Source organism: Watersipora subatra, chromosome 3 (assembly GCF_963576615.1).
Source record: "Watersipora subatra chromosome 3, tzWatSuba1.1, whole genome shotgun sequence".
NCBI classification, from domain to species: Eukaryota; Metazoa; Bryozoa; class Gymnolaemata; order Cheilostomatida; family Watersiporidae; genus Watersipora; species Watersipora subatra.
Genome location: NC_088710.1, coordinates 69,144,322 through 69,163,833, shown reverse-complemented (window position 1 = coordinate 69,163,833; position 19,512 = coordinate 69,144,322). Strand labels below are relative to the sequence as shown.

The 19,512-nt window shown below is 39.3% G+C and overlaps 1 protein-coding gene across 2 annotated transcripts in view; it reads left to right on the top strand.

The window, feature by feature from the left end:
* The first annotated feature begins 903 nt into the window (after positions 1-903).
* Positions 904-19,512, top strand: part of LOC137391961 (muscle calcium channel subunit alpha-1-like) — a 60,240-nt gene continuing 41,631 nt past the window's right edge. The window contains exons 1-2 of one of the 2 annotated variants that reach the window (XM_068078538.1): positions 904-1,009; positions 17,046-17,185. In XM_068078538.1, coding sequence (XP_067934639.1) covers positions 17,049-17,185 — 137 coding nt within the window. In that variant the 5' untranslated portion in view covers positions 904-1,009; positions 17,046-17,048. The remainder of the gene's footprint in view (positions 1,010-17,045; positions 17,186-19,512) is intronic. The other variant, XM_068078537.1, reaches the window with a different exon arrangement.

Genomic DNA, 19,512 nt, shown 5'->3' with positions numbered 1-19,512 from the left:
GTGTTGATACCGGCTATTGGACTGCTGATCGACAGATTGCTAAGAATCAGAAAGGGTCACCAATATACGGATCAAAGACTTTCAAAACTATCGTCTATAAAGAATGATGCATGAGACATCTTAGGGAAATTTGGAAGAAGCTATTTACAAACAGTTTAGTTACGAAGAGAGATCATTTTAGTTGCTGTGAAGTTTATGATTTAATTTCTTTAAATGACCAGGGACTTTTACGTTTATCATGGGTAGGTTATGTACGTGAAGTTTAAATTTATCTTTACACCGCAAAAAAATTGTTTCGTATATGCATAATTCATGGCGGCAGGTTTGAGATGTTGAATGCTATTCATTTTCTACATTCAATAATTTTAGTTGATCGTCAAGCCTCTGCTTGGGACAATGCCCTTTCTGTTGCCAAGGTAGGCGCCAACAAAAAGGTGGCGGGCTCCCAGCCACCTATAGACACGGCTGCGGCCGCTGCCGCTGTCTTGTCTAAGAAGAGGGCTCAACAGCGGCGACAGACCAAGGATGACAAAGCTCATAAAGTGCTATTTTGTCTCAGCCTTACAAATCCTGTTCGGAAGACATGCATAAAGATCGTAGAGCATACATATCCTTTGCTTCCAAAAACACGCTTTATTGATAGACATTGCAGGATTCATTTATCACTTGTTATGAAACATTTACAGTCACAAATTGATTTCTAATGATTTTATTATTAATATGTGAAGAAATTACCATTAGAAGTATTAGTGGCTGTTGCATGGTCAATGCAATACTAATTAGTTTGCTATATTTTCACACCATCCGAGTTATTTTGCATTGAATTACGCATCAGACAAAGTCTTTATTTGCTGTTCTTTAAATACTATCACAATGCTGCTCTCCTTAACCATGTGGTATCACTGTGTGCGAGTATGTGATTCTACTCACCATATTTGCGAATTGCATTGCACTGGCCATCTACACTCCATTTCCTGGTGAAGATTCCAATGAGATCAACCAAGCATTGGTAAGCATTATCAACCATTTTCTTGCTTGTTTGCAAATCTCAAAAATGGAGCCGCTGTGCATTTCAGGTGCTGTGGCTCATTAGCTCCTTGACCGGTTGAATATCACTCTTCAACCACCACCCACTCCTCTCTAAAGATGCTAATTTATGGTTAGCTAAAATGGTCTAATAGAACCTCACACTCTTCTGAGTAATGCTACCAATCAATGTATAATGCCCTGTTATTGACAAGTGTCTGCCACATTTGTGAGTTACAGTTGCCTCCATGTGCATTTCTTGTCTGCCAGTAGTACATTTTTTTCTTGACCTCTTTCTCAAGTTTTTGGTTTGCTAGTTTCCTCTTGCATCTCTTATCTTCTCCCTGTTTCTCTTAGTATTCTGGACAATTTTTGTGTGGTTAGTTTATATGCATTTAAGTATTGTTATGAAACAGACAGACACGTAGAAAGGATTTTGTGCAGCTTCAGAGAGGGTTTAGAGGGGGAGATGCTTGTGCGGTTTTGGGCAGTGCGTAGGTTTGCGAGGGAGAAGTGCTGGTATGGTTTAGAGAAGTTTAAAGGAGAGGTTACTGGTAGACATGTAGTTATGTGCGTTGTAGAGAGATTTGAAAAGGTGCTGGTATAACTGCCGGCGGTAAAGGGAGGTTTGGGGAGGAGTCATGTGTGTGTAGTGACCTACAGTGCAGCGAGGTTTGGTGAAAAGAGTTAATAATACACTTCTCTGCAGTACTAAGGTCTTGGGGTGGAGGCATGCAGTTGCAAGCGAGTAATAGTTGCATACTGCCAGGCCTTACCTATGTCATTGTGATTCAGAGTCATTGGACTCTCATGGCAAAAGTTGCTGGGAAACAGACAAGACAATCGTATTCTACAATATAAAGAATGGCAAATTATGAAAGTTGATGGACTGTCACATGATTATTGAAGCTCACATTCATTGTCAGGTTATATTCAAGGGAATGTGAACAATTGTTAGGCTCGTCATAAGGCGGTATTCCATCTCTCTCTCCTAATAGACAGTATCACTCTAGTTACATGTATGTCGAATTTTGATAACTCGACTAGCCTTAGCTGTACATCATTACGATCAGATATTCTCCTCGTCTCCAACATTGCTGTAAAATAGAATGGGAGTTTACACGTCGTATGCGAGTGACCTGTTTCACATCTTCTTATTCTTTTGCCTTTAAATTTTTTCTGTACAGAAGGAAATATTAGGCAAGTTTTTATATCAGACTGGGCTTTGTGTAGAGCCCCTTTAGTCATTCCTAGTCGGGCTGGAGCAGTGTTTATAGCTTGGCAAGCGATTGACGGCTAGGGACAGCAGTGTACTGCGTATCATCAGCTGCATGACTTTTAGAACATGCCCATATTGATCTGCCACATTACAAAACAAATATGCACTCCGAAGATGATGCATCACCTAGTTTATTAATCTGGTTCGCTAGTACTACTAGCTAAGTGCTTTGAGCTGAATGCCTTCATCCACCTACCGTTATGTGAAAGCCACTCTTTCTTTCACTTTTAATAATGCTTTGCATATTAATTGACCTATCACTGCTCCAGTGGTATCCTGCCTTTTATAGCAATTTATCACCGAATTGACTATTTGCAATTTGCCATCACCAGATGGTTTATTCTACCTCAGTCGATATGTCAGCTATGTGTTTTTTTGTGGTTTCATGCTGCCAACTATTATCAGGGTAACGGTACGAAGATTATTGTGCTGCATAGTGGCTTGTTGATTTTGGCGAACTGCAGCGATACACTCAACTGTAGTTGGCTGTTTGCGGTGTCCTGCTGCTTTCATTTAAATATATTAATTATTGGTACTCACTTTCTCATCAGAACACAGGTTTTAGTTGGGTAGGCAAGTTTAGTAGAATGACACTTGCTGGTTCAAGTCTCTGGTTTGCATCACCATAGCAAGACTTGATTGGATATTTTTCAACCCAAAGACAAGTTAAATGTTTAAGCTGTAGTTGACATAATTTTGTACCCTCTTGCTGTATACTCCTCCTAGCTGTATACTCCTCCTAGCTGTATACTCCTCCTTGTTGTATACTCCTTGCTGTATACTCCTCCTCGCTGTATACTCCTCCTCGCTGTATACTCCTCCTAGCTGTATACTCCTCCTAGCTGTATACTCCTCCTCGCTGTATACTCCTCCTAGCTGTATATTCCTCCTCGCTGTATACTCCTCCTCGCTGTATATTCCTCCTCGCTGTATACTCCTAGCTGTATACTCCTCCTAGCCGTATACTCCTCCTCGCTGTATACTCCTCCTCGCTGTATATTCCTCCTTGCTGTATACTCCTCCTAGCTGTATACTCCTCCTAGCTGTATACTCCTCCTCGCTGTATACTCCTCCTAGCTGTATATTCCTCCTCGCTGTATACTCCTCCTCGCTGTATATTCCTCCTCGCTGTATACTCCTAGCTGTATACTCCTCCTAGCCGTATACTCCTCCTCGCTGTATACTCCTCCTCGCTGTATATTCCTCCTCACTGTATACTCCTCCTCGCTGTATACTCCTCCTCCCTGTATACTCCTCCTCCTCGCTGTATACTCCTCCTCGCTGTATACTTACTATACTCCTCTTCGCTGTATACTCTTCCTCGCTGCATACTCCTCTTCGCTGTATACTCTTCCTCGCAGCATACTCCTCCTCGCAGCATACTCCTCCGAGCTGTGTACTCCTCCTCCCTGTATACTCCTCCTCCCTGTATACTCCTCCTCCCTGTATACTCCTCCTCCCTGTATACTGACTATACTCCTCTTCGCTGTATACTCTTCCTCGCAGCATACTCCTCCTCGCAGCATACTCCTCCGAGCTGTGTACTCCTCCTCCCTGTATACTCCTCCTCCCTGTATACTCCTCCTCCCTGTATACTCCTCCTCCCTGTATACTCCTCCTCCCTGTATACTCCTCCTCCCTGTATACTGACTATACTCCTCTTCGCTGTATACTCTTCCTCGCAGCATACTCCTCCTCGCAGCATACTCCTCCGAGCTGTGTACTCCTCCGAGCTGTATACTCCTCCGAGCTGTATACTCCTCCGAGCTGTATACTCCTCCCTGTATACTCCTCCTCCCTGTATACTCCTCCTCCCTGTATACTCCTCCTCACTGTATACTGACTATACTCCTCTTCGCTGTATACTCTTCCTCGCTGCATACTCCTCTTCGCTGTATACTCTTCCTCGCAGCATACTCCTCCTCCCTGTATACTCTTCCTCGCAGCATACTCCTCCTCGCAGCATACTCCTCCGAGCTGTGTACTCCTCCGAGCTGTATACTCCTCCTTCTTGTTGTATACTCCTTCTTGCCGCTGTACTTTTGTGACAAAAGCCAATCAATAATTTTAAAATATATAACTCCTCTGGGTTGCATTTAAAGATTTTGACTATCAGCCTATTTATAACAAAATAATTAATAAGAGGTCTTTTATAAGTTTGTTCTATAGAATTAACAAATAGAACAATATAGGGAATAACCCTATCATTTGAATTATTTCTTTTTTCTTTTGTAAACTAGTAGGGAAAGTTTCAAATTACTCTAAATATTTCAATAGCTCTTTAAAGTGAAATCTTCGACTAGAACCTGATAATGATTTTTAACAGTACGTAAGATTTGAAGTTGTTCGTCTTTTTTTACTTTTTTAATATTTTAGGAGCCAAGGCCTAGTTCAAACTTTCTAATTTTAGTGCTCATTGAAGATTTTTGTCAAGTTCCAATTTATACTCAGCTGTCGTGTGTACCTGATGAATTGTGGTTGCTTTCAGACAATATTTCTGGTCAAATTAGCATCAGTGCAGCTAAACAGTTTCTGTTTCTAACAGGTTCATAATATAACAAACAAGTTTTTTCGGTATATGAGTCGCTTTTGAGCCGATGTTAATTTAAAAAAAACATTCAGTGAATGAAAGTTTTTTAAAATGAACCAGAAATAACATTTATACCATCCAACTAAAAGTTATTCACGGTTCTAATAGCTCTGACTACTGGCTAGAGATAATTGCCGTTTGCATGCGTCTCCTCAGTTCCGTCTGCAGAACTGGTCATTGAGGGCATGTGGTTGTTGGGAGGACAGGAACTCTAACATTCCGTTGGAAATATCTGGGCTCCCAAGGCGAGTCACTCCGTAATCCTTTGATATTGATGTTAGTAAATAATATTAATACAAATTGCTATTGCAGCATTCTGTTGCTAGTTACTAGCCTCTAACTGGCTGCATATGGCATGCGTGCTGCCCATCTGTGGGCAGTAGACAGCATTAGCACTCGCAGGCCACTAAAACGATTATTTAATAGCTGACTGGCAGACCAGCCCATTTCAGCCATCGACTGATCCCAGCTAGAGGGTGGCTTGTTGGCTCACTCGCTCACGGTCTCTCTAACATGCACCAAAGCGGATAAAGCAGTTCAGAAACTAAAAACTAGATTCTTTTACAGCAATTTAATGCTGTACAGCCCTGTGTAAGCTTTGATGATACGCTTTCTGATAATTATGCTTACGTTTTACACACCTCAGTGCACATCAGATTTGAACGCTTGCACTTTTAAATATATTTGCAAGGATAAGCAATTACATAAACTGAGGCTGTCTGGGCAGTCACTAAACGTAAAATGTTAGTACCAAAGTAGTTTTTTATTGCTGTTGCTCTTCCTATTACATTCTGTTTGATTTTGTAATCAGTCAGAAATGAATTTGCAGTCTGCCCTAAGGATGAAACGCACTAGGGAAACACTGAGCAAGCTCATGGGCAAATTCGCAGGCATTGATGCCAGCGGTTAACGCTGGCGAATTTAAATATATTAGGAGTGTTTGATATTCGCACCTGCTTTGGCGAAATTGGTAACTGGATTCTCGAAAAATAAGGTTTGAAATAAAACCTAAATTGCACCAAAAGAAAATAGTTTTGACTTGCAATAAAGTCTCAGTTGTCGTGCAATAATATAATAATAAATAATAATATAACACCATTATGAATAAATATTGTTTTCCAAATAAACTTACTAAAAATTGGGCACTCAAAAGTGCATTTTATTTTACAGCCTTTCTAATAAAATTGGTTTCTTTGTATGTCAAGGACAAAAACCTATGCTTATTGCAAGGCCGACGCTCGTAAGTAGTGTGCTACAGCCTTCGAACCTTGGGCAGTACTTTAAGCTCAGCTGAACTAGCCTCTCAAACGCTGTACTAATTGCTTCTGCGTAAAGAGCTGGCCACGTGGCAATGGAATCGAAACATTCTAAGGGCGCATCTACGCTGAGGCAATTTGTGTTGGCATAGAGAATAAAGAGCTATGAAAGTGAAAAAATAGGGAAAATTGCATTTGTTACTAATAAATCGTTCAATATAACTCGCTAAAATGTTTTCATATCTCAAAAATTTCATGGGTTTTATTTGTTTATCGATTTTTTAGCTATAAGCAATAAAAATATACTAGTAGTGAAAAATAGCATGTTGAATGTATTCACAATCAAATGTATTCACTAGCACTACCCTCTCCAATCAAATGTATTTTTTAGCTCTACCTTGTCCAATCAAATATATTTACTAGCTCGACCCTGCCTAATCAAATGTTTTCACTAGCATTTCCTTGTCCAATAAAATGTAGGCTATTCACTAGCATTACCCTGTCCAGTAAAATGTATTCACTAGCATTACCCTGTCCAATCAAATGTATTCACTAGCATTACCCTGTCCAATCAAATGTTTTCACTAGCATTACCCTGTCCAATCAAATGTTTTCACTAACATTACCCTGTCCACTAAAATGTATTCACTAGCATTACCCTGGCCAATCAAATGTATTCACTAGTATTACCCTGTCCAATCAAATGTATTCACTATCATTACCCTGTCCAATCAAATGTATTCACTAGCATTACCCTGTCCAATTAAATGTAAGCTTGAGTAGCTTCTCATGGAACCAAATAGAGTATCACTGAAGCTGTTGGGTTGCAAGCTTTGCTATGCTGAGGATTTCGTCTGTTTCTCTCAGCAGAAAGGTCAAAGTCAAATGCTTCGGTTTTTTATGCCTATAACTAGTTCTCAGTTATGAAGTACATTTGACAACTTTCATAATTATTCATCACTGTTATCACCACAGGTTTCCTTTAGCGGGATATTGCCGAGGCCGGGCCGTAGTCTACACACACAAAAAACAACAAAGGTCCATGTAGTTATGAGCGAAAACAGATGTATCCATCAAAATATCTCACCAATCCCATGAACAGCACACACAAAAACTAAACCAATCGACAGCACCACCCATCATGTCAAAATAATCCAAGTTTCAAGTCATGTCTTGTACAACTAACCTTATGGTTTCTCAAAACTTGTCTCCAAGTCCCTATTAATTTGAGACTGTCCGATTACTGTTTTCTAAATGGTCGCTGCTAGCCTAGCCTAGCGTCCTGCTTCAACACCTCAGTAACTATCGGGGCATCGCTGAGTGCTCCCGAACGTTTCCCCGATAGTTACTGAGGTGTTGAAGCAGGACGCTACGCTAGGCTAGCAGCGACCATTTAGAAAACAGTAATCGGACAGTCTCAAATTAATAGGGACTTGGGGAAAAGTTTTGAGAAACCATAAGGTGAGTTGTACAAGACATGATTTGAAACTTGGATTATTTTGACATGATGGGTGGTGCTGTCGATTGGTTTAGTTTTTGTGTGTACTGCTCATCGGATTGGTGAGATATTTGAATGGATACTTTTGTTTTTTCTCATAACTACGTGGACTTTTGTTGTTTTTTTGGGTGTGTAGACTACGGCCCGGCCTCGGCTTCGGCAATATCCCACTAAAGGACACCTGTGGTTATCACAATTAAGTAATTTACCGTTTCTATGTACTTCTGGTAAAATCCAGGTTGTAGTTTTGCGTTGTTTTTTGTTTGGCGTAGGAATTGTGACAGATTCCTGCCTATTTCGTAATGTTGAGTTTGTTAATAATACGCTGCACTGCTCAAGGCTCAAGAGGAGGTTAAAAAATATACATTGTGACGTATATTGGGAAATATACACTATGCTAGTCATGGTGTCAGATTAGCAACGAATGCTTTCCGACGTACACTGGTGGCGTCTGACTGAAACAAAATCCTTTCTTTTACATTAATAAAAATCATGTTTTTACGGCGTTTGAAATATGCATGTAGCCTGGATTTTTAATAATTTTTATTCTAAAAACGAATTTTATTTGCAATAGTGTTATATAGTATATGTCTTTGTCAAGCTGCATTCTTACGGTTCAATTCGGGTTTTATTTCGAAACATATTCTCTGAGAATATGTTGGCCAATCAAAACAAATCGGTAGGCAAAGTAATGAAGCACACTTTGAAGGCTGGTTCACATTATATCGCCGTTAGTCAGCGTTCTCCTTTCGGCGTTAATTGTCAATTATGTGAACCGTGGACCGATGGCATCGACGAAGCATCGTGGACGCGTCTGGAAAGTTTGCAGCTGTCAAACTTTTCTGATACTTCGCCGAGCATCAACGGCAGCCCTTCAGTGACGGTAATTCGCGTGACGGCCCTTCAGTGACGGTAATTCACGATAATGAATAGGGTTATTTATTCATATCCGTTTATGATAGTCGCTGTGGGACTAGTTTTTGATTCCAACACGCGAAAAAAAAGAGGTTTCTTCGTCGAAATTTGAAAAGATAAATGAAAAAACTATGTCACGGAGTATTTCCTGATGCGGATGGGCTTGGGATAGTGTGAACATGGTTATCATCGACAATCACCGAAGTATTGTGGCATCAACGTCGGATTACGGCGATATAGTGTGAACCAGCTTTAAGCTGCGTTCACACAGGCTGATCTTTAGCCGATTTTCCCACTGACCGCGAATCGCATCGTGTGAACAGAGCAAACGAGCCCGAGACCAATTTTGTCCAGAGAGAAATTTTATTGGGCAGTACCCAATCGATGGCCGATTCTAAACTTATTTTCAGTTGGAGTAGCCAATGAAATCAATTTCACAGTAAGTCACAAATTGTCATTTAAAGTTGAAACCATATTTGTCTTTACATTCATGGGCGCTTTTGTTATAGCTTCACTCACGAATGAAAATTCTGTTGTTAGCTACCCTGATAGGCGCTATCAATTATTATAGGGTTCCAGGTTCAACTATTATAGCAACGACATGGTAATTGAAGCATCTGCTTAAATTACCATGTCGTTGCTATAATAGTTGCAGCGTATTATGTCAGCAAGATCGACCTCCCTATAGTTATATCCATTATTAGTGATGAGCTGGGATGATGCTAGCAAAAGATCGCCCTCCCTATAGTTATGCATTATTAGTGAGTGATGAGCTAAGATGATGCTAGCAAAGATCGCCCTCCCAATAGTTATGCATTATTAGTGATGAGCTGGGCAGTGCAAAAAATGTTAGTAAACTTGCTAAAAACGCCCACTAGAAACATCGTAGAAAACAGTAAAAAAAATGCAAAACATGACCCGCTAAAAATATATCAACCAAAGTTATCTGTCCCTGCAAATATAAACTGGCAAAATCGCCCACTCTCGGTTTAAACTCGGCCTAGTGTGAACAAAAAAGTTTTGCGATAGATCCCATAAAATCGTTCAGTGATTGGCTACAAAAACTCGGTTTACAATTCGGCTGTTGTGAACGCAGCTTTACACACGTGAATTCGCTAGCACTCACCACTAGTACTAGTCCTAGTCACACTAGTACTAGTCCTAGTCACACTAGTAATAGTACTAGTGGGACTAGTACTAGTCCTAGTCACACTAGTACTAGTGTCAACAGCTGCAGTAGTAATGCCCGCGAATTCGCTTTATATTTACTTAGGCCTACATTTATTTAGCTTATATTTATACTTATATTTGCTTTATATTTACTCCTAGCATAGATGTCGTTATAATTACACTAAATTGAGTAACAAATAATAATTTTATTATCTAAGCTATTTTTACTACCAAAATGAAATTTTAGTTTTTTCATGAAAGGAACAATAACATCCAAGATTTTAATTGATGGCTGGGCTCGTTAAACTTTTATTGCAAGATGTACTTATATTTAAAAACGTGTGTGTGTCATACTTGTAACTGAAAACTTGCATATCATATTATTCTGTGAAGTTTGAATCCATTTTGAAAACCCTATTTCAGTCAGAGTGCAGTTGCTGTTAATCCTATTTGAAAAAAAGAAATATACAATGTTTTCACTAAAACATCATCTTTTACGAAGTAAATGAATGTATATGTTAGATGGGAGGCAATGTGGTGTGGCCTTGGTGTGTAGCTCTCATGGGGATCTAACTCTCATAGGCGTATAGCTCTCATGGACCTAATAGCAAAAATATTTTGTTTTATGCACTTCTGAACCTCATGTATATTATCTGTTCAGATTTTAGTTATTCTCTTACAACATGATGTTTGTGTTGTAAGAGATATTCAAAATATGTTATGAGTGCAGCAGCAGGCTAGGATTGCCACACAACTCTGTACATTTATTCACAACAATAGTTGCATTTGATTAGTACTCGAATGTGACCTATTTTTGGTATGATCAGAAAGGTGTGCTAGGTTTTTACACTGAATAAAAGATTTATTTGTGGTTAGACTGAGCACCCCATTTAAAAAGAACTTTTTAAGCGCTCCACAAGCGAGCCGACCGCTGTAAGAAGTGAAAACTCGAGTTCTCCCTGCTATTTAGTTTGTAAGGCAGTTTTTGCTTGTAACGTACAACTGATTATCTCCTCTTTCTAGTAGGCAATTTATTCGGCTACAGCTTCACAGTGCTAGCATTGGCATACATCAGCTTTAATGAAAACTTATTGTCAATGGCTATCGCATTTACAGTAAATTACTGACATAATTTTATAAAATATTTTAAGTAACTCAGAGCACAGCTCTTCATATAACGTTAAAACATTGTAGTCCTTGGATAATACTCGTGTCGCTCCCGGCATCAGATTTGCTGTTGGATTCAAACAACGGCTAAAAATATAGTATATAAAATATAGGTCGGAGTATATAAATCCGTGTAGCGCAGAGAATTCAGAATGTGGGAATAACTCAGCACAAGTCTGGCCATACAGCTAGAAAAAAATTGTATTTCAATGTTTAATATCTAAGGAACAGTCAGACATTAGTTTGTACTTGAGCAGTTTGTCACAGGCAGTGAAAATAGCAATTCTATATGAAATTTTATTTTTGTACAGAGATCATGCCAAAGAGTACAACCCACAACATACTGCGTTAACGGTGTTAATAATTTATTACTAATTGTGTTGACAACTGCTGTTATTCACAAGAGGTACTACCTGTAAGATTTTACTAATAGTGTTGATCGCCTGAGATCTATTGTTTTGGGTGCTCCATATAGCGATGGTATCAATCATCTCCCTTCATCTGTCTCTGTTCCTGGTCATTTGAAATAAAAATTGATTGTAAACGTACCCGTTTAAAAACTACTGTCTCTTTTGTCTAGGTACAGAGGGGTCTTATAGTTTAGGATCGCATTGTGGTGAGCCAAGCTACATTTACCAGCATTCTCGTTTGACCACTCTTGCAGAGTAAATATAGCTCTGTTAACGCTGTCTTGCACTGTTTTATCTGTTGCTTGATTTCTAGTGGTCTTAACTAGGAGCTTTATCACTAGTTGTGATATAAATAGGTTGTCTCTCAAGTTCAGTTCATTGTTCCACATTCTCTTCAACAGTTACTATTCCTGCGTCAGCATCGTAAACCTGTTGACTTGTTGTTCGGCAGCGGTGCACATTCCGCAACCTAACTCATATCCTGGTTGTTACCATTCTTTTTCAGCGATTTTATGTTCTGTATTATTTTTACATGCATAACTCAAACTGACCTAAAAATGCATGATGCTCTCCTTTGCCAGCTCTCTTCTCTTACATAGGATGGGAAGTTGTCGCTCCTTAGCAGGATAGAAATAAGGGAAGTCTGTGAGGCATTGTTTGCATTTCTTTAAAAGCTGCTAGTTGATTACATTACAAATGTCTATTATAATCGGGTTGAAGTATTCCACATGATGACCTATGATAATCCACGCCTTAGCTAGTGGGACACTAGAAAGTCTCGACTATCAGGCATGTACGTTATAGAATATTTGAAACGCAATTAACACATTCAAGTTTTTGATAGAAATTTAAGAAAAAATTGCAGTGTAATTTGACATGCAATTTACCTGTTTACATGAGGGATTTGTTTACTTCTAGTAATAGCCAATGGAATTGGATATTGATAGCCAACGGTGATTAAGAATGCTTGGCATCTCTAGTTTCTATAAAAAAGAGCAAAAATAGTAGTGAGTCAAATGATAGCATGAGTAGGAGAATATACAATTGGTTACTAACAGCGGAAAATCACCTCGGCCCAACAGCACGCAGATGACCTGCCAGTATATATCACATACGCAATTGACATGAGTTTACTTTACTATGCATTAAGGTACTTTTAGAACATTTTCGAGGTCATAAAACTGCTGACAGATATGCCTTGTATAAGCACCCTCCCCTTCGTTAGTCACAAATCCAAGATCATTAGATGCAAGTGGCTATAGTGATGATTCTATGATTAGCTTGCTGGCCTGTTTATAATGATATAGCAGCTCTCGCAACACTGTCTAGCTATGAGCGACATGTTGCTGGAGGCTTCCGCCGCTCACGATGCAGGGCCGTTACTTCGTTGCCTCCAGTCTTTCAACCTATTACGGTGCCTGCTTGTTGATCAGCGCTATTAGTGGGTTCTGAGGCAGGCAGTTAATGGCATGCCTGTTCCCTCAGGAGCCCTTTAACCTATCAAATACTTGTGTACCACTAGCTCTTGGCTTGTAATTTCGCATAGAAGCCAAGGTACTGTGGGGTAGTGCCTCCAGCCCCTCTACACCTTTTCTTTACAGGGAAATGACTTGCTACCACATCTAAATTCACCACTTATAAACCCGGCCTCATTCTCTATGATAAACATACTTTTCCACTTTGCCTCTTCAGAAAAATGATTACTTTTCCTGCTGATCATGCGTGCTAACCTAGTGGTTTCATAAAATACCCGATCATTTACCTAATAACAATAAATTCTCTTTAATTATGACTTCTCCAAATGATTTTATCTTTTGAGATCAATAGCGCATAGGCTGTCCGGTGCGTGCAACTCTTTCTTGGGTAAAAATATATTTCAAGCATCTCCCAAAAGGCACCTGTTGGCCTCGCGCTATAGTTGTTTATGCGTACCAGAATGCCTGACGGCTACCAGCATTTCAGCTTTTGACTCCCGCTGTCTCTATTGTAAACAGTAAACACGAGCTCCCGTTGTTACTCTAATAAAAGAGTAGTTGTCTCCTTTGTTCAGTAGCTTTTGTCGAAACTAGGGATGCACGATAGCTCGATAGTCGATTTCGATAGACGATAGTTGTCTTTCTTGATATGAATATGTTGCCTATTTTTACCCTATCGAAACATCCGAAACAAATATATCATTATCGAATAATAAAAAATAATATAACTCGATAGTTATCGCACTCGGATAGCTCCAACACATGGTTAACTCGAACAGATTTGTTTGGTCCGTTCCCATGCAATGATTAATTGCTTTAGATAACTCGACCTCACCTTGGTTAACTCGAACAGTTTTTTGCCCAACGGCTACTACGACGGTTGTTATCGCTTTAGAATATCACTTTATTCCAAGCCATAGAGACAAACCTCAACTTTTATTAGTTATTAGACGTCGTTATTACCATCATCGGCAAAATATTTTCGTTAACGACTTTTCTAAAGGTTTGCGAAAATCAAATTTTGCCAATAATCCGCTTAGCGATGGCCCTGGTCCGAAAGCTAAGAAAAGTGAGCTAACCTTCGAATAAACTTAAAGAAAAATCGGCAAACTTTATCTTGGTTAAAACAATGATATACAGTCCCCTGTATATCATTCCTGGGGGCTGTATATCATTGGTTGAAACGCTAAAAAAAGATGTCTTTTCTTCTGAGCATTTCAACAGCGATCAAGTTTGGCTAATTTTAATCTGAAAACGTCCTGGCAATCACATAACTTCAAACAACAAACCAATCACAAATGATAGAAAAGTCTATACTTTCTGATGAAAATTTTTTAAACTTTACATTAGAAGCCTTTTAATTTGCAACAAGCCATCAATGCGTTTGATTTATATATAGTTTGTATATGTACATTTATCTACTAATAAATACATGAACTTGTGACAGTGCTCTGATAACTTGAACGCTCTAATAACCCCAACACCTTTTCCTATTCCTTCCCACAATCCTCGATCTTTTCAGGCACGATAATTCGATAGCTTTACCAGCTGCCAAGTCACTCGATAACTATCGGTGAACTCTGTCTGCTCATGGATAATTCGATACTATCGCTATCGGTGGGACAACTCCAACGATAGTCGATATCACCTTTTCAAACAACAAATGCCATCCCTAGTCGAAACCTAACAAATCTAGCAACCTAGATTAGTTAGTGACTAGCTGAAACACTTTACCTGAGAGGTCTTGAGACAAGGGAAGGCTCTCATTCACTCAGATGAGTTGGGCAGCGTGTAGCTTGTCTTGACAAACTGTTGTTTTTGCGAAGTTGTTCCCCCCGCCGAGCGGGCAAGCAACACAACAGCTTGTCACAAGACGTACTGCACTTGATGTATCAGCTGCACTGAAAGGGAGTTGTTCTCTTCCATCTATGCTGCTTGGCTGCGATGTTATGGCGGTCGCTCCATTGGTAATCATAACGGATTTCGTGCAAAAATTTATGTAGAAAAAAATAAGATTACAACGTTTAATCAAAGACCAGTTTCTGTTGTAAGCATTAGTAGAATCTAAGAATAAAATAAATTGAAAATAAAATCCATAAGAACAAATAAAACTGACTGATACAAAAATAGAAATAAAACTGACTGAGCGCACAAATAACGACATGTTTAGGCGCTGTTGTTGCCTAAGTTCTCAAGTTCTACTAAAGTTTACCGCAGAGACTGCTCGCTGGTTATACGTTGTAATCTTATTTTTTCTACATAAATTTTTGCGCGAAATTCGTTATGATTACCAATGGAGCGACCGACATAACATCGCAACCAAGCCGCATAGGCGGAAGAGAACAACTCCCTATAAGTGCAGCTGATGCATCAGGTGCAGTACGTCTTGTGACAAGCTGTTGTGTTGCTCGCCCGCTCGGCGGGGAAACAACTCCGCAAAAACAACAGTTTGTCAAAACAGGCTAGGCAGCGTGCTAACGTTGCAATATATTGCTTGCCTAGATTTCAACACGCCAAGCTTGATGACTGCACGAGGACCAACTGTCTCACACCATGTAGCGCTGCCTGAACATCTGTTCTTCCTGTTTGGCAGTGCAACACCTGGTCTATTTAATTACACCTTATTATCTGAAACTTTTTGAGTTTTTAGAAATGTATTGGTTGTCTGCTTTGGGAAATCTTTACATGGCCACGAATATCATCCACTTCACGACCAACTAAATGCATTATGGGGATAACTACAGCATTGGCATCCATTCCCACAATTCCCTGTAATGTATTTGGTTGGTCTTGAAATGGATGATATCTGTGGCCGCAGTAAATAGCAAAACTTGACCATTGGCATGTCGTAAGAGTGGTTAATTACGAATAGGAACCTGGCTCAAGGTGCGCTAAAGTTACCTCTCTAATCTGTAAATCAAGAACCAGGATATTGCCAGAGAGCGAACCTAGGCCAAATTGCTTCTTGCATTAATCATACATAAATTATACACGCTAGAACGAGTTAAATCAGACTGATCTGCGCTTTAGGCCAGTCAATCGATTCGAAATCACGTCATTGGCTGGCTGACGATCAGAGTGAAGGTAGCTGCCGGGGTAAACAAGTATGCATATGAAATAAAATCAGCAAAACAAATGCTAAAACAACTCGCTAAAGGGTAAACCAGACGCCACAACACTATATCTGTTTGTAATAGTTTTAGGGCAGTGATTTCTATTTTTCTATTTTTGGTAGCGTTATAAGATGAAGATAGGTTATATAATAGTAATATAATCAGGACGTACCGATCATGACAATCTGCTATGAGCTTTTCAATACATGTATTTTCTGTTTAACTCTTTAAAATTCAACTTGAATGCTCATCTATTTTAAAAAGCGAGTTGGTTATTTTACGACTTTATCAACGTTGTTTCTTAGCAACTACAGACATATCAACAGACATATCAACAGACATATCAACAGACATATCAACAGACATATCAAATTCTTCTGTGTTATTAAGGCATGCCAAGATCTGTAAAAATTATCTCACTCATCTTTGAACACGCGAGAAAATTTTAAACTCAACCCATTTTTCGATCATTCCGTTTGAACGATCTATATTGATGATCTATATTGATGATCTATATTGATGGTTTATATTGTTGATCTATATTGATGATCTATATTGATGGTCTATATTGAGTAGTTTGAACTAGTGACTACTCATCAGATCAGCTCTCTAAGCCAGCCCTCTTATTAACAGTAGTCTTGCCAAAACTTATGCTGTTTTCAACGGTATTCACTTTCCTCCTCTTCTTCTTTGCCCCATTTTTTCTGGTTTAAAGAAAGTTGTACTGACAGCCCATCAAAGACTAATGACGCCACAGAGCATAAACAAGTTCCAGATACTGAGCTAGCGAGCTTATGCGCTTCAAGTGTTTGCCGAGCTAATGCAAAGCTCTTCTAGCTGCCTGTATTATGCGGACCAGTGATACTTTGTCTAGGTTCAAGGTTGGAGTGGAAGTTATCTTCATTACAGGATATGAAGGATTAACATGGGTAGAGAACATAGTAGTGTGGATAGCGAACATGGTAGTGTGAGTGTTGCTGTCAGCCTATTGTTTTAACTGTCCACACACAACATAGTCAATGTTACAACTAAGCGCAGGTAAAGTGTCGCTTGTGACATACATGTACATGTATTACCCACAGGAACTCCTTCACTGTTGCTACCATGCTTTTTGCTTATACTGGTATGATCTTTCTATGTTTACAGGAGATGCTTGAATACTTCTTTCTTGTGGTCTTCACCTTAGAGTGTATAATGAAAATAATAGCCTATGGATTTATAGCCCATCCCGGGGCCTATCTACGTAGCGGCTGGAATGTTCTAGACTTTGTCATAGTGCTCATCGGGTAAGTTGCACATCTGGGTTATGATTTCCCTTTTTTCTACGTAAATTTTCAGATGTTCTGTTTTTGCCAAACCACATCTGATGTTTTGTCTCAGGACAGACATCTGATGTCTTGTCTCAGGACAGACATCAGATGTCTTGTCTCAGGATGGATATCAGATGTCTTCTCAGGACAGACATCTGGTGTCTTGTCTCAGAACAGACTTCTGATGTCTTGTCTCAGGACAGACTTCTGATGTCTTGTCTCAGAACAGACATCAGTAAAATGCTGAAAGCAAGAGACAACATTAGTGTCAAAATTTTTACAGTTGATATTCTTTTACTTATATTCAGCTTAAAATGTATGTAGGTATGTAGGTGCATAGACATGGAGACAAAATGTCAAATTTATCTGGATTGTCATTTATTTGTTGGACATGTCATGGTACTTCTCTTTTCTTATATCACACAGTTGTGACTTTAGTCACAACTGTTTAGCTTCAGTCGCACTTTAGTCACAATCTCACAAACTTCTGAAAGCAAACTACATATAGCAGATAACATACATATATTTTGTCAGTTGTTGATGACTAAATTAAGCTGAATTTAATTATAGTGCCTACTAATGTAGATAAAGCGAGTAACTTTTAAATTTTTAAAAGCGGCACAGGTATGAAATGTTCTTGTTGGTTTTATTACACTGATAGCTAACTTACAACAGAGGTCAGAGGTCATTAGTTTATGATCACAGGTGATTATCAGTCGATGGCTTATCATGCACTAGTGTTACATGCTACAAATTTTTGAGCTTCGAAGTTGTGGTTTTGATCGTAGGACTGAGGAGGCTGTATTTACGTGATACGCAGGAGTGGTCGCACAACTCCCAATTGTTCGTAGCTGATGAGTTTTTGCATGCCACGAAGAAATTGTCGCACAACTCGGCGTTTTTTATATTAGCCTGTTGCACTTCTAGCTACAGCCAAATGTCACTATCAAAACGTGTAAGAACCTTTTCTTTCAAATTTGGAGTTAATATTTTTTCATTTCCGAAATAATATTTTTAAAACATGTGCATTGAAAACAGAGCTGCGCAGAGGCGCTGTAAAGACGTCACCAATATAGACGATGAAAATTCAACCTCCGTCCACAAAGATTTATGCAATAATACAAATATTGATGTTTACATCATACACAGTTCTTCGTTGTTAATACGATGTTTTCATAAGTACCCCCCTTGAACCAGAGGTTTGAATCGCTTCGAAGAATTAAAAATGCGACGTTTGAAACCATTTACACGCTACGAAAATGAAAAATGTGACCAAAATTCGTAGCGTGTAACACTAGGGATTGATATGCCTTATGCTTAGGTGACAATATTATTACCTGTATACCAGAAACCATCAGGATGCTCAACTTTATGTTTTCTATATATTCATTCTAACCAGATTCACTCGGATTCACATGTCTATCTCTCTCTTTAAAAGCCATTTTATAGCAGCCTACTTTTAATACCGGTGTATATATCTCATGGTCTGTCTGTCGTCTGCCCAATTATAGCACTATTGGTGTATATATCTCATGGTCTGTCTGTCGTCCTCCCAGTTATAGCACTATTGGTGTATATATCTCATGGTCTGTCTGTCGTCTGCCCAATTATAGCAATACCGGTGTATATATCTCATGGTCTGTCTGTCGTCTGCCCAGTTATAGCACTATTGGTGTATATATCTCATGGTCTGTCTGTCGTCTGCCCAATTATAGCACTATTGGTGTATATATCTCATGGTCTGTCTGTCGTCTTCCCAGTTATAGCAATACCGGTGTATATATCTCATGGTCTGTCTGTCGTCTGCCCAATTATAGCACTATTGGTGTATATATCTCATGGTCTGTCTGTCGTCTGCCCAGTTATAGCAATACCGGTGTATATATCTCATGGTCTGTCTGTCGTCTGCCCAGTTATAGCAATACCGGTGTATATATCTCATGGTCTGTCTGTCGTCTGCCCAATTATAGCACTATTGGTGTATGTATCTCATGGTCTGTCTGTCGTCCTCCCAGTTATAGCAATACCGGTGTATATATCTCATGGTCTGTCTGTCGTCTGCCCAATTATAGCACTATTGGTGTATGTATCTCATGGTCTGTCTGTCGTCCTCCCAATTATAGCAATACCGCTGTATATATCTCATGGTCTGTCTGTCGTCCTCCCAGTTATAGCAATACCGGTGTATATATCTCATGGTCTGTCTGTCGTCCTCCCAGTTATAGCAATACCGGTGTATATATCTCATGGTCTGTCTGTCATCTGCCCAGTTATAGCAATATCGGTGTATATATCTCATGGTC